General features: G+C 53.1%; 2 protein-coding genes across 2 annotated transcripts; one reads left to right on the forward strand and one right to left on the reverse strand.

The window, feature by feature from the left end:
* Positions 1–1,740: 1,740 nt before the first annotated feature.
* Positions 1,741–5,835, reverse strand: NME3 (NME/NM23 nucleoside diphosphate kinase 3). The gene is made up of 5 exons (XM_055709661.1): positions 5,682–5,835; positions 5,391–5,521; positions 4,834–4,935; positions 4,392–4,504; positions 1,741–3,454 (listed from the first exon to the last, which is right to left on the reverse strand). Exons 1-5 carry the CDS (start codon positions 5,725–5,727, stop codon positions 3,337–3,339), a joined length of 510 nt encoding a protein of 169 aa, XP_055565636.1. The 5' UTR covers positions 5,728–5,835; the 3' UTR covers positions 1,741–3,336.
* Positions 5,836–8,426: 2,591 nt separating this feature from the next.
* EME2 (essential meiotic structure-specific endonuclease subunit 2) lies at positions 8,427–13,713 on the forward strand. The gene is given in 8 exon segments (XM_005447538.3): positions 8,427–8,499; positions 8,683–8,807; positions 9,612–9,694; positions 10,449–10,574; positions 11,468–11,573; positions 12,345–12,460; positions 12,892–12,936; positions 12,938–13,713. Coding segments are annotated over 8 exon segments (873 nt in total). The 3' UTR covers positions 13,137–13,713.
* Positions 13,714–13,769: the final 56 nt, after the last annotated feature.

Raw genomic sequence — 13,769 nt, forward strand, 5'->3', positions numbered from 1 at the left:
CTGAATGTGCGTAAGGCTGTGGAGCCTGATGGGATCCATCCCAGGGTACTGAAAGAGCTGGCCAATGTCATCACAGGACCTCTCTTATACTTTTCACTGGTCTTGGGAGTCTACAGAGAGCGCTACTGACAAAGCGGGCAAATGTCCCAGTTTTCAAGCAGGGTGAGAAGGAAGACCCTGGTAGTTATAGGCCTGTCTCATTTCAGTGTCTCATAAAATTATGGAGAAAGTTATTCTGGGATTTACTGGAAAACACTTGAGAGATAACGCAGTTGTTGGTCATAGCCAACAGCTTCACAAGGAGAAAGTCTTGCTTAACCAACTTAATCTCCTTTTATGACAAGATTACCTATCAAGTTGACCAAAGGAAGCTAGTAGATGTGGTGGCTTTGGATTCTGGCAAAGCTTTTGATAATGTCTCTCACAGCATCCTCCTGGAAAAACTGTCCAGCACAGCTAAACAAGCCTGTCATACATTGGGTAAGCAACTGGTTGATGGGTTGAACTTGAGTTACAGTAAATGAGGTCACATTAGGCCAGCAACCAGCCACCACTCGGGTTTCCCAGGCCTCAATTTTAGGGCTGGTGCTCCTTAATGTTTTTATAAATGATCTGGACACAGGAGTCAACTGTACATTAAGTTTGTCAGCAATACCAAACTAGGAGGAGCTGTGGACTCCCTGAAGGGTAGAGAGGCCTTACAGAGAGATCTGGGTAGGTGAATCACCCAAGCGGATGAAATTTAACAAGAGCACGTGGCATATTCTCTACCTATGATGGAGTAATCCTGGTTATACATACAAAATGAGGGACAAGAGACTAGAGAGCAGCCCTATGGAAAGAGATTTGGGGGTCTGGGTTGATGGCAAGTTGAGTACGAGTCAGCAGAGTGCCCTGGCAGCCAAAAGGGCCAACTGTGTCCTGGGGTGCATTCAGCAGAGCGTACCAAGCCTGTCAAGGAAAGGCATGGAGTCACGGGGCTTAGTGGGGAATAAATGCACACAGTGCAAAAAGCTTTACTGGAGCCTCTGCAGATCTGTAGTAGGGGCAGAGGAAAAGGCAGCAGCTGGAGATTTGTGTTCCCAGTGACAGTGCTTGGAGGAAACCTGTGGAGAAGACAGGTTAAGAACTATTTCCCATCTTATTCATATATCCAAGGTCACAGCACACTGCTCCATTGCTGTCAGCTGAAAGAAACACAGCTGTCAAGGAAACAAAGCAAGTCCACCAGACTTGCTGTGACACAGCCCAGCAGCCCTGGGCACAAACAGCAGCTGGGGCTGCAGCGCTTAGGCCAGGGCCCTGCTCCAGCCAACAGGTGCCCCACTGCACAGAGGCCCGGACACCCATCCCCAGCCTGGGGACATCCTTGCTGCCCTCTAATCCCACCTGAGCTCCCCCGCCAGCCTAGCCACCTCCCTGCCAGGCTGGGAAGCATGGAAGGCTCCACTTAGACCCCCACTCCCTCAGCACTCCACCTGAAACACTGTTAAACCAACAGACCCTAGAGCAGGTGGCTGCTGGCAACTGGGGCACCCACCAGGGCTGTCCTGCACCCACAGGACTCCCCTCCAGCCCAGGGAGCAGCAGGCCCATCCCCCACAGGTGTGGGGCAGCGAGTACCAGCTCAGCTGCTCTGCCAACAAAGTGTTTGCTTGTATCTGCCTCTCAGTGCACCAAAAGCCACCCAGGCGTCAGCCAGCACCCCGCTTCCCAGTCCCTGGAGAAAATAACCAGCATCAGAGGTAACGGGAGTGCAGAGTTTATTATAAAAAAAAAAAAAGCAAATGGATGAGTATGGGAACAAACAGAACCTGTCGCATACTTAGAGCTGTAAACAGACGCCTGGAGAAGGCTCTGAAGGCAAGAGGAGCCCTGGCTGGCAGCAGGCAGCTGAGGAAAGCCCCACTCACCAGAGACCCTCCATCTTCTCAGTGCTCGTTCCTGCATCACTGCTGGCAGTTCCCAGCTCGGCCTCACCACCGCCAGGGCCAGCCTGGAGCAGGGACTGGAGGCAAATTTACACACTGTCCTCAGAGAACAGCACTCGCTCCCCAGCAGCTGCAAAGCTGGGACACCAGAGAGGGAGACAGGCTTTGAGGCACAGGCAAAACGTCTTGCCCTACATGCAGGAAAGCCCTGGGGGACCTTGTTCCTTGGGTTTAACCACGTCTCTGTCCCTGCCCTTATGCTCTGGCAAGGCAGTGCAGGGAGCTCAGATGCAACATAGCTCAGAGGACTTCAATGTTCCAGGGAGAGCTCGCAGCAGGTTCAAGGTGTTGTCCAACCAACTACAAACTGGGTTTCCAGAATCCCTCCCAGCAGGGAAGCTCTACAGTCAGACAAGGAAGATCTCAGGATCTCCCAGAGCTCAGTGCCAGGACTGCACAGCCTGCACTGCACATGAGGGGACAAAATAGTCCCACTAGTCTTTCCTGAGCCCCAAGTCTACAAATCGTTCCTCATCTCATTCCCCCCATCCTATTCCTGTGGTTTGCACAGCACTGCTGCTCCACTAGCATGTGTCAGTTGCCATAGAGGGAAAGCACAAGACTGGGTCCAGCCAGGGCCATGCAGCCAGCTGCGGAGGCCCAACAGAGAACTAAGAAGACCTGGAGAAGCTGCTTCCCCGCTCCCAGCACCTGCAGCCCAGGAACCAGAGCCAAATAAACTGTACGTTTTAACAGCATTTGGTGAATCTTCCTCCTATGGACTTGCCAATCTTGCCTGAAGCTGGGTGAACTTGTGCCAGCCCTGGCCCACAGAGCTCCCACCAAGGGACAGCGAGCAATTTGTCCAGTCCTTCATTCCTTCTCTTGGAACAAGCTGTGACCCCAGGGGGGAACTTACCCCTTATCCCATAGCAGCCTAATTCTTTAAAAGCCTTTGCTGAAAAGCCTTATAGAAATGCAGGCAATTTATATCAATCACATCATCTTGTAGTGACCGGGACATCTCTCCCAGTGGCAAGGAGCACATGCTCTCCTGCACCAGGCAGATCTGAGGACACATAGGATAGGCAGAGAGCCCAGTTTTCACTTCAATAAACCACCTTGAGCTACTTGGGATTTAAGATGCTTCAGCAAACAGAGCAACAATACCAACTACTTACTATAGCAGAAAAAAAACCCCAACAACTTCTCTTGCAGGGAGCTGAACGGCAGAGTGAGATACACAGACCAGTTCGCAGGACCCCTCCACCCACGCACAGAACAGAAACCCCCACCACACGCGACACTGCAGCAGGATTCACAGCCAACCCAAGTGGCTGCAATGAAATGGATGGAAATGCCCCATGCCCAGTCAGGAAGATGTCCTTCCCTCGGGCTGCCCCTCTCACTCATAGATCCAGTGCTCGGCCACATCCTCCCAGCAGGTCAGCTCCTCCGGGCGGAACCAGAGGGAGATCTCCTGCCGGGCACTCTCAACCGAGTCGCTACCATGGATCACATTCCTATGGGGAAGAAAGGGATCAGTCAGCACTAAGCAGAGAAAGGTGGGAGAAGGAAGCTGCAGCTTGGAAAATTTCACCTTGACAATTTAATTAACCCAACTGAGCCAATCACATCCTACAGTACTTTCCCACCACACAGCCCTTCTTCCAGCTCAGGGGCTGTTGGCAGTTATGCTGAACATGGCTTAGGTCATGGATGTGCAGGAGCTGCCAGTTCCTAGCACTCCTTCCTCCTATGAGGAGGAACCATTTGTTTGCTGCAGGAGGAGCTGCAAGTGGCTGTTGATCTGGGGTTTGGTCTGGTTTTATGTCAGTAATTCAAGGTTTGCCTCCAAATTTCCCCCCTTCATTCTGTCAAAGTAGGTCTGTTGAAGCAGGTTTGATATGGGACACCACAGAATAGAAACCTAAGCCAGGAGGGTTTGATAAAAACAGTGTATACCACAAACCAGGCTGCAGCCACCCAAGGTCACCACCTGAGGATCTTTAAGAGCCCAAGCACATGTAGAGCTCTCACTTGGCTTTCATTACAGACTGAGATGCCCACAGAGCTGGAACAGCTCTCCGGGTGCCCTGCTCCCCCAGGAAAGGGCCAAGAGGGCCTGTCCTCCTGTCCTCTTTGCAGCCTAACAGTCCTGACTCCCCAGAGGAAAAGACAACTAAACCCTACCTGCTTTCAACAGAGATGGCCTCAGGAGGCAGGAAAGACTCAAACCCAGGCTCTACCTTCTGGCAAAGCCAACCCAGGAGGCAGAGGTCAGCTCATCCTCCCAGGGCTGCTCTGCAAGCTGTCACAGGGAGACAGCTCTGCTCTGAACACGAGGAAAACAGCTCTGCTCTGTGGATGCAGACTCACACAGCTTGGGCAGGCCTTGTGCAGGAATGCCTGGACAGGATGCCCCAAAATACTGAAGAAACAAAAAGCCAAAGCGCTCACTTGCCAACTTCAACACAGAAGTCTCCTCGGATGGTGCCAGGCATGGATTCAGCTGGGTTAGTCTCTCCAATCATTGTGCGAACTGTCTTGACCACATCCAGGCCCTGCCAGACCTATGTGACAGCAAAACAAGAATCAGCTTCCACAGCTCCCCCAGCAGGTCAGATTGCCTGTCCTCTAATTTCCTTATCTGGGTGAGAGACAGGAAAGGGTCTCTCTGTAAACAGTCTTCAAAAGTTGATTTTGGAAAATAATCAGCATTGTCTGTAGATTTACTTTACCTCAGAGAACACCCAGAGAACACTGAAGCAGTTCAGTACAGCTTCAAGGGGCCCTCTGAAGAGAGGGGCCACCTTTTTTCCATCATACCACAAGCCAACACTGCTTAAACATTGCACTTACTTTCTGTTCCTTGCTTCCAGAGAACCTGGCCAGCACTCACCATGGCCACCACGGGCCCAGAGCTCATGTACTTCACCAGCCGGCTGTAGAAGGGCCGGTCACGAAGGCTGATGTAGTGCTCCTTCAGCAGCTCCTCCGAGGCCTGAGCACAGACAACACAAAGCTTAGTTTGCTCTGAGCAGGTAGGGATTTGGGCAAGGCTTACACCAGGGGGATGCATGAAAAGCTGGATAGCACATGTTACAATTAAGCTCCTGCACAGATGCTTCCAAGAGTGGAATGGCTTTACTTTGCCAAAGGCTGACACCCGGAGGGGAGGGGAGAAGTTTTGGGTCAGAGGAGCAGCACCTGCCAGCTTACAAGAGCTACGTCCGAGAGCGCTGCAGCAGGGGCGCAGCAGAGGGCAGCCCCGCTCCCCGCAGCTGGGATCACCCCTCCAGAAGCAGTTTAGGCACCTGGGTGCCAACACCCCAGTGACCTGCGAGGCCTTGGGCCCCGAAGGACACCAGCAGGCTGTGCGAGCTGGAAGGCAGGCTGACCCCCGGGGCTGCACGCGCCTGGCTCCAGCCCCGGCTCCATCCCGGGCCCTGGGCTCACCTGCAGCAGCTTCAGCCCCACCAGCTGCAGGCCCTTCCTCTCGAACCGCCGGATGATCTCCCCGACCAGGTGCCGCTGCACGCCGTCCGGTTTGATGGCCACGAAGGTGCGTTCGCTGGCCCGGCCGCAGGCTGCGAGGAGAGGGCAGAGGCGTGAGGGGCGGCGGGGGGACCCTCGGCGCCGAGGGAACCGGCGGGGGACCCGGAGCGGGGGCCCGGCCCTCGGCACCGGGGGAGCGGGGGCCCGGCCGCAGGGGCCCTGGGGGAGCTGGGGGCCCAGCCCGGCCCGTACCGCTCTGGAACAGGCCGGCGAAAAGACCCAGCACCAGGCAGATCATGGCGGCGCCGCTCTTAAAGGGGCCGCGCCCCCGCCCCGCGCTCTTTGTGCCGCCCCGACAGCCGCCCCCAGCGGAACGATAGTGCTGGGGGCGAGGAGCGGCGGGGTCGGTACAGCAGCGCACTGCTTCCGCTCCTACGGTAGCGTAAGCCCCGCCGACCGTTGGGGGGGCCCGGGGGGCACCTGGGGCTCCCCCCTGTGAGCCCTGGAGGCTGCGCTGCCCCGGGGCCGGGGGGCCCGCGCAGACCCTGGGCAGTGGTGGGGCTCCGCTGACCGCGTTCTCCCGGCCGCGGCTGCCGGGCCCGCAGGGTGGGTGCGGTTTGGTTGTGGCGGGCGGCTGCTGTGGCCCCCGCCTCCTTCGGCAGCATCACGGAGGCCCAAGCCCTGCAGCTGCGGGGCTGACAGGCCCAGGCTGGCCCCTCTGGAAAAGGTGTGCTTGGCTTCCCCACGCCGTGCTGCAGAAGGGCAGCGCTTTGGCCCCGGAGGGCTCTGGGAGCCCGTCCTTACAAGTGCGTTTCAGACACCGTGCTGGGGCATGAGCACCTGGCTGTTAATTTGCTTGTGTCCTCAAGGGTCACAGAGACATGACATGAGAGGTCAGAACACCTGCGGTCCGGAGCTCCATCGCCTGCCTGGCTGGGCAACGTTACCTGCTGTCTGGGACTCGCCCCCTGGTTCAGCTCGGCGATAAACCTCTGGAAATACCGGTGCCTGAAATAATGTTCTCCAGGTGCCTCGCAGAGGGCTGGGTCTGCTTCCAGAGATGATCTGTCTGATCAGGGAGGACCCCTGTCTGTTCAGGGCGTCAGGACCCCATAGGTGACAGCACAGAGCTTCGCTGGTGGAGAATGAGGTGGCTTTTTCTGCAGCGCTGGCTGCCAGCATGTCCCTAGTGTCCTGGCTCTTTGAGAGCGCTCGCAAGTGCTGCTGCTGATCCCCTGATGCATCTAACTGCCCAGAACACGTTTCTAATCCCCTGTCCCAGAGAGAGCGGGGCTGCCAGCCCATTCCTCGCCCTGCAGCTTGCCTGGGCAGCCCAGGGTTGCTGCACGGGTTTCCCTTTCTGGGGCACAATGGCAGATATGACAAGTGTGATGCTGTGTCCCATTCCCCAGACGGCTTGAACCCAAGCTGCAGCTCATCCCTGTGCACCTCTAATTAGATCCATAAGCATTATATCTTGAATTGTTCTGTTCATTATTATCTGTCATGCATGACTCTTTGCTAATTACATTATCCTCACACTATGCATTCACTCCACTGCTAAGATTCATTTAACTAAACATGTTTTTTAAGGATACGTGTTTTGTATTAAACGTTCTGTTTGGAGGCTTGTCAGTCGGCTCACTGTCACATGACAGTCCTCCATGCAGGTCCTGGGCAGGTTCTGTTGGTTCTCTGCATGGCAGGGATCCAGCTGCTTTATCCAACACAGTTTTGAGTAAATTATTACCACATTTGCACCAATAAAATAATTAGAGGTCACATTCTGGGGGTTCATAGCATGGCTTTGCCTGAGGAAGATTGTCCCTGTTTGCTCCAACACAGTCCTGTTGTGCTCATTGTTCTGCCAGTAGAAAAGTCTCTGTAGGATAAATATTGTCATCTGTTTTGTTGTACTATTTGCTGTGAAGTCGCGGGTACAACCAGTACTCGGGAGGTGATGGAGGTTTCAGAAGCATATTTTTGTGGCCTTTCTCCGGGTGAGGGATCCCGTTTGAGCAGGGTCAGCCTAGTAAGGCAGGCTGGTTGGTGTAATGCACAGCCCACCAGAGAAAATGCTGTGTGATTTTTCACTGTAAAAACTCCACCATGGGGATTGTATCAGCACCCACCGAGTTCCCAGACTTCCTCTCTGTCCCTGGGTTTCGCATTTCCCTCTGCCCTGGTGCTAATCAGTTTAGCTCTTGCTCATCTCGTCTGCCCGCTTTCCTGCCTAGGTCTCAACCCTGCTTGTGCCTTCCCAACCCTCGTCTGCACCCCTCACCTTACTACACCAGCCAGATGCTTTTCTCCTCCTCTTCCCGGGTGCCAGCAGAGGGAGCGCAGGCAGCGCGGAGGAGCGCTCTGCCTTCCCCCTGCCTGCAGCACCCAGCCCTGCACCCGCAGCTCTGTACTGCCCCGGGGAGCAGCTCCCTCGTAAAACAAGGTGGTGGTGTTTTTAAGGTGGACAAGCAGCATGTTCTCAACCCGCCCTTTGCATTCTTAGAAATAGCTGAGCTATTTTATTGAAACATCTCCAACAAATTCAGTGTAGAGCAGGTGTCTGTCAAAGACAACAATCCAAACACGTGGTTTGATGAGGTCGCAGACAGCTGTAAGGAAGGTGCCTAACAGATGATGTCAACTTACATTAGCTACGATTGACAGTACCTGCAGAGCTGGTAATGAGGAGTGTGTTCTCCATGGGCTCCCCCAGTGACATCCCTGTGCATGGTCCAGCCTCACTGCTGGAGTAGCGACATTCACAGGAGTGGTGGGAACGGGGCTGAAGTGAGCATTGAGGGAGGTGTGTTGGGGCTGTGCAGGAGTGGTGAAACCTGGCTTCCTATCGACAAATTGTTCAGGTTGACTAACTTCAGTCTTCTCTCACAGAAAGAGATATATTTCAAAAATAATTCAGTTTATACAAATTTAATAAAATTTGTTCTTGGGGCAACAGGTTGGTTGGCTTTTTAAGTTTTCCTTTTGTAACCTAGAATGCACAAGCTGATTTTTACAGTCATTGTGGCAAATGTGTGGCTACTTGGCTGGAGTGAAGGAGGACAATTTTGTAGGTACCTGCAGAGACAGTCAATGACAAAGTCAGTAACTCAGCAAGCATATGAGTTGCAGGCAGCCAGACTTCCCATACTTGCACAATTCCTTGTTTTGCACTTTGTTTTTGTTGTTGTTTGTTAATGCTGATAAAATACCTATTTTTCTCACATCAGGGTTGTTCTTTCCTTCTCCACAGGTCTCCTCAAAGATCCTGGCTCAGACACTTGGGTGAAGGTTTTAAGTTCCTTGGACTGTAAATACTCTTCTGAGCCTCTGGCAATTCCCTGCAGCGTAACCTGGAGGAGAAGCATGCTAAACACTGTCCACTCCAGTAAGTCCTTCTTATCTTCTCTGTAATGTACATGTAAACTGGCAACTAATGTGCTGTGGGAAGAAAACTTTGACTCGCCACTCTAGGCTGGGCATTGCAGCCTCAGAAACCAATTACTGGTGACAAATTAGCTTGGGGAATGGAGCTGGGTCTGATTGTCACACAGATTATTCCAAAGCCAATGTCTTAAACATCCACATCTCATTGTTTTAGGCAGGTGTGCATCTAGGCTGAGCATGGGGAACCTGCAGTAAGCAAGAATGAGACCACTACAAGTTGTTCACACAGATTTCACTTGGGTACTTGGTTCGGTTTCAAAAGGTTCTGTGTCAAACAGTGTCTGCGTGGCAGTGGGGGCTGGGGTGTTCTGTTCTCATGCACCCCCCACTACAGGAATTTCAGGCGGAGGCAGAAATCTATTTTTGCTGTTGCTGGATAAAACATTGCAGATACTGTGGTCATATAATAGACTACAGATAATGTAGGTGCAGATAACGTGATCATCTAACAGTGTGCACAGTGCAGACAAAGGCATTTTGTGTCCTTTCATCTTAGTTAGCAACTTCTGCGGTTGTCGATGCCTTCCTCACCAGGCTGGTTTTGCACCTTCAGTGATTTGCTTGTTTGGGGAGGATTTTTACCTTTCAGTTCAGCCGTGGTCTTTCACCAGTGTAGTGTTGACATAGCCTCATGAGTGTTAATGCCTCTTATAGTGTGGCTCTGCACAGGTGGAGACTTGCTGTCTGGCTTCCACACGGGACCCCTGCTTGTGCTGAAAATTATTTAATTTTTAGGATGGCCTCGTGGCAAAGACTGAAGAGGAGAAAGAGGTGTTCGTGTTGATAGAGCCAGAAGATTTTCTTAAGTGCCTCCTTTCCCTAATGCAGATGATACAGATCTTGGAGCCAGACCGACAGTCACTTTGCCAAGCAAACATGGAAGGGGAAGAAGGATTCATTCAAAACTGCTGCTGCTCCACCCTGAAACAGAGCTGTGTTACAGGGGACAGTGGTTTGAAAGGAGAGAACTTGTGGGAGCAGCCGTATCTGAGTACAGCAGCAGGTCTTCTAGGGATATATGCAGGCACCTGCCTTTAACCCCGGGACAGGGTGCTGCTTTCCTCAGAGGGGAGCTGCACAGACCAAATTTGCCTTTCCTTGCATTTAGCTTTTCCATTCTCATGGACTCCATAAAAGATTTGCTTGAAAGAAACATTCAGAGTACACAGTGCTTGGAAACACTTGCATTTTGAAGCAGAGGGATTTGCGCTAGTTCTCATTTGTGTGCAGTCCTACAACGTTTTATTTATACCTGTCTAGGCAGCGTGTGCTTCTGCCCTGAGAAGTTCCCAGTGCATCCAGCCCTGTTCAAGACTAGAGAATGACAGGCTAGAATAGGCAGCGTCTGTGAGGAGATCAGTGCTAATGCTCTGGGGAAAAAGGTGAGCCAGAAAAAGTGGCGGGATGTTGGCAGATGTGGCATGTGGTGTGTACCCAAAGGCAACGCACTCGGCTGCAGTCTGAGGCTGCCTCCTCCCCATTCCCACTGATGAGATGCACTTGGAAGGTCCTGCTGGAGATGGGGATGGGGTGTTTCAGAGAGGAAGGCTGCTACAGATAGGTGTGATTTGTCTTGCTTCAAAGTTTTGTTAATGTCCCATCAGCAAGTCAGCCTGATCTAAACCAAGTGTTGCCTTTGGCCAGTCTGGAGGGCTCCTCCACCAAAACCTGGGGCATTGTCAGGCTGGATGCCTCCAGGTGATATGTGCTGGGTGAGCAGTGGTGCCAGGGAAGCTCACAGCAGGTGATGATCAGTGTGTCTGCAGCGGGGACACATTCAGGGCTGCACTGCTGACACTTGGTGCTAGCGTGGTGGCTGTGAATCGCAACGTCCATGCTTATGGGGGCTGGGACTTGAGTTTCGCAGTCTTGAGGATGTACTTTGCACGTGTGTTTATAGCAGCCTCTGAGGATCTCGTAGCCAGAAGCGGTTCACAGGTAAGGCTTCCCTCTACCCCAGGCGGAGGGCCGCAGTGATATGAAGGAGCTGAGGGAACTGCTCTCACTGAATTGCCCTGCTGCTCAGTGCCTGGAGGGATGTTCAGTGCCTGGAGCCCTTTTCTTGTCCCCTGAATGTCTCATTCCTGTGCTGCTCCCAGTGCCTGGGTCCTTCCTGTCCATGTAGGTGCACAGCAGAGGAATCTCCTCTGTGGTGATGGTGTGATCGCTTGCAGAGTTCCTGCATAGATGCAGCTACAGTAGCTCGGTCTGTCCTGTCCTGTCTGAACTACTTCCCAGGGAGAACTCTTGTCTCACCACCTCCTGGGCTCTTTCTCACTTAACCCTGTGAGGATAAATTTTACCAATAGTGTTATATATAAAAAAATCAGCTGTGGCCTGTTGAGTTCTGCCACCAGAGGAACTGAGTGGCTCTCACCCTGGTTTTGGGTCTCCTCTCCCTCACAGGGGAGCTGCCGCCACCTGGGAAGCAGGTGGCCTGGAACAAACTCGACACCTTTGTCTCCAGCTTCAAGTCAGACAGGGAGGTGGCAGATGTGGGTGGGTTAGGTCTGGCCTTTTCCTCTTTATCAGGCAGCAGCCCTGAGGTGTGAATACATAGAGCTTGTGCATGAGCAGTGTCTTGCTTATAGGTGTAGTCAGGAGCAGGGCAGACAGCAGGCACTGAGCCATAGGAAGCAGAGTCCCAGCTCGCAGCCTGGCCCAGAGCTGTCTGTGACTCAGGAGGAGATACTGGAGGTAAAATTCCATACAGTCCTCGAAGTTTTATGTTACTTGGGGTTGAGCTGTATGGAAAAGGCTCGCACTGGTGAGCTCTTGTGTGTAAGGAATGCTTTGTCAGGGGAGGTGGTGGCTGGCTTGGATCAGGTTGCATCTGCTTGCATCCTCCTTTACCCTGGCTGGCAATGGGATTGGAGGGATTGCAGACATCAAGGCATGGTTTGGAGCCTCTTGTTCCTAAGACCCTGGTTCAGAGCTGATCCAGCCTCCCCTCTTCAACCGCACGAACAACTGCCCACTTAGCCTTACAAGGAGCTGTTGGTTCCCACTCAGGTCTGTGCCTTGCAGAGACTGTGTCCCACAGCAGAGCAGCAATGCTCCTTGTGATGCCACAGCAGTCATAAACTAGGTCAAATACCATCTAAACCCTTCCTTGATACCCTAAATGCCTGCCCTGCCCGAGTATGCCCCCAAGGGGGTTATGACTCGCTGGTTTACTGGGAACTTAAGAAGGATGAGCAGGCTTTACTGCAGCACTGTGTAAACAAAGCTAATGCAAGCAGCCCAGCCTCTCTCCCATTCCAGCCCCAGCCCAGCTTCATCCTGCTGAGGGACATGTTCTACCCATGTGCTTTCCTTACTGCTCTTGCTTGGTGGCCAGGGCTGATGCCAGCGCCACGGCCTGAGGGTGAGGGCCTCGAGCTGTCCTGGCTCACGGCTGGCCCACCCAAGCCTGTCTTTGTCCTGTTGGTCAGCGTGTTGTGTCTTTCACCTCCACTGCTTCTCCAGGCGCTGGTGGTGCCGCAGCTGTGGGGCAACACCAAAGTGCTGTTCCTAGACACGTGGCAGGAATTTGGCCAGCGTGTTTCTGTGCTGACGAAGGCAATAGCAAAACACCCATACAAGTGAGTTGTGTCACTGGACTTGGTCACATCCCAAGCCCAGAGCTTTGGGAAACCTCAGTGGAAGTTACAGGAACAAGTGTCTGTGGCTGCCAGCCTGTCCTTGATGCCATCAGTGTAAGGGCCCAGACTAGACGTGTCTCGAGATCTTTTCAGTCTCTGTGCTGATGAAAATCCTTTGTTCTTGCAGTGAACACAGTGGTGATTCAGCACTAGGAAAGGAGAGATAATCTTTTCGCCCTGGTGTTCTGGAGCTTTCCAGGGAAAGAAAGAAAATTGCAGAGGAAAAATATTAGCCCTGGGCAGAAAGAGGTTTTAGAAGGAAGCCCACTGCTTAATGCTGGGGGAAGGCTGCAGCATCTGGGGTCTGCAGGCCTGTGCTCAGTGCATGCACCAGCCTAAGGTCTTGCAGTCAGCCATCTGTCCTTCTGCAGGAGGCAGCTGGAGTTGCAAGAGTTGCCTTTCTGCACTGCTGGGGCCTGGGCCAGGGGTGTGAGTGGAGGACAGCACAGGACACTGGCAGGTGTGGAAAAGACAAATCCAGCAGTTTAACAGAGTCGGCCCTGCAACAGCAACAGCTATAGCAGAAGCACATCCCTCCCCAAGTCTCCTGTTACAAGTCAGCCTTCACACCCCTCAGCGTACTGTTAAAAGCTTGGAGGCTGAAGGTAGGGAGTAGTGCCACATGCTTCCTTACTTAAAGGTCCTTGTTGATGGAGCAAACAAGTCCTGAGTGTGAAATCAGTTGTCAAGAAAGGCAAGGCTTGCCTCCAGATGGGTGTTTGACTTGAACTATAGCTTTGTTCCAGCAGTAGCTACTTACCCCTCCTGTTAGCCCTTCCTTGCCTCTCCCTACCTTGGTCTCACCCGACAGGACCTCGGGCTGGATCAGCTCTAGGATGGGCCCCCAGAGCCAGCCTGTCCTGGCAGTGTGACACAACCTGGACAGGAAGAACTGCTCAAGCACCTGTCCGAGCCCTCCTCTTGCCCTGCCCTTCCCAGCCAGTGCTCGTGTCATCTGCAAGGAGAGCTAAAGTGCTTTTGCCTCTTCTTCCCTGTGTAAAATCTGAGGGCATTATAAAATCCTGCAGCCTCCTTCCAGCACACAGTCACTGCCACGGGTCTGGCTCCGCTGAAGATCCATCCCAGCCAGACTGCTGTTTCAACCCACCCCCAGGCAGAGGCCAGGTAACCTCCATTGTCTTTACCTCCTTTAGATCAGACAAACCAGCATTGCATTTAAAACATCCCCTCCAGGCTGTTAGCCACACAAGCGTGGCTGTTTTTGACAAGAGCCTTCAGATTCCTGCCC

The sequence above is a fragment of the Falco cherrug genome, chromosome 4 (assembly GCF_023634085.1).
Source record: "Falco cherrug isolate bFalChe1 chromosome 4, bFalChe1.pri, whole genome shotgun sequence".
NCBI classification, from domain to species: domain Eukaryota; kingdom Metazoa; phylum Chordata; class Aves; order Falconiformes; family Falconidae; genus Falco; species Falco cherrug.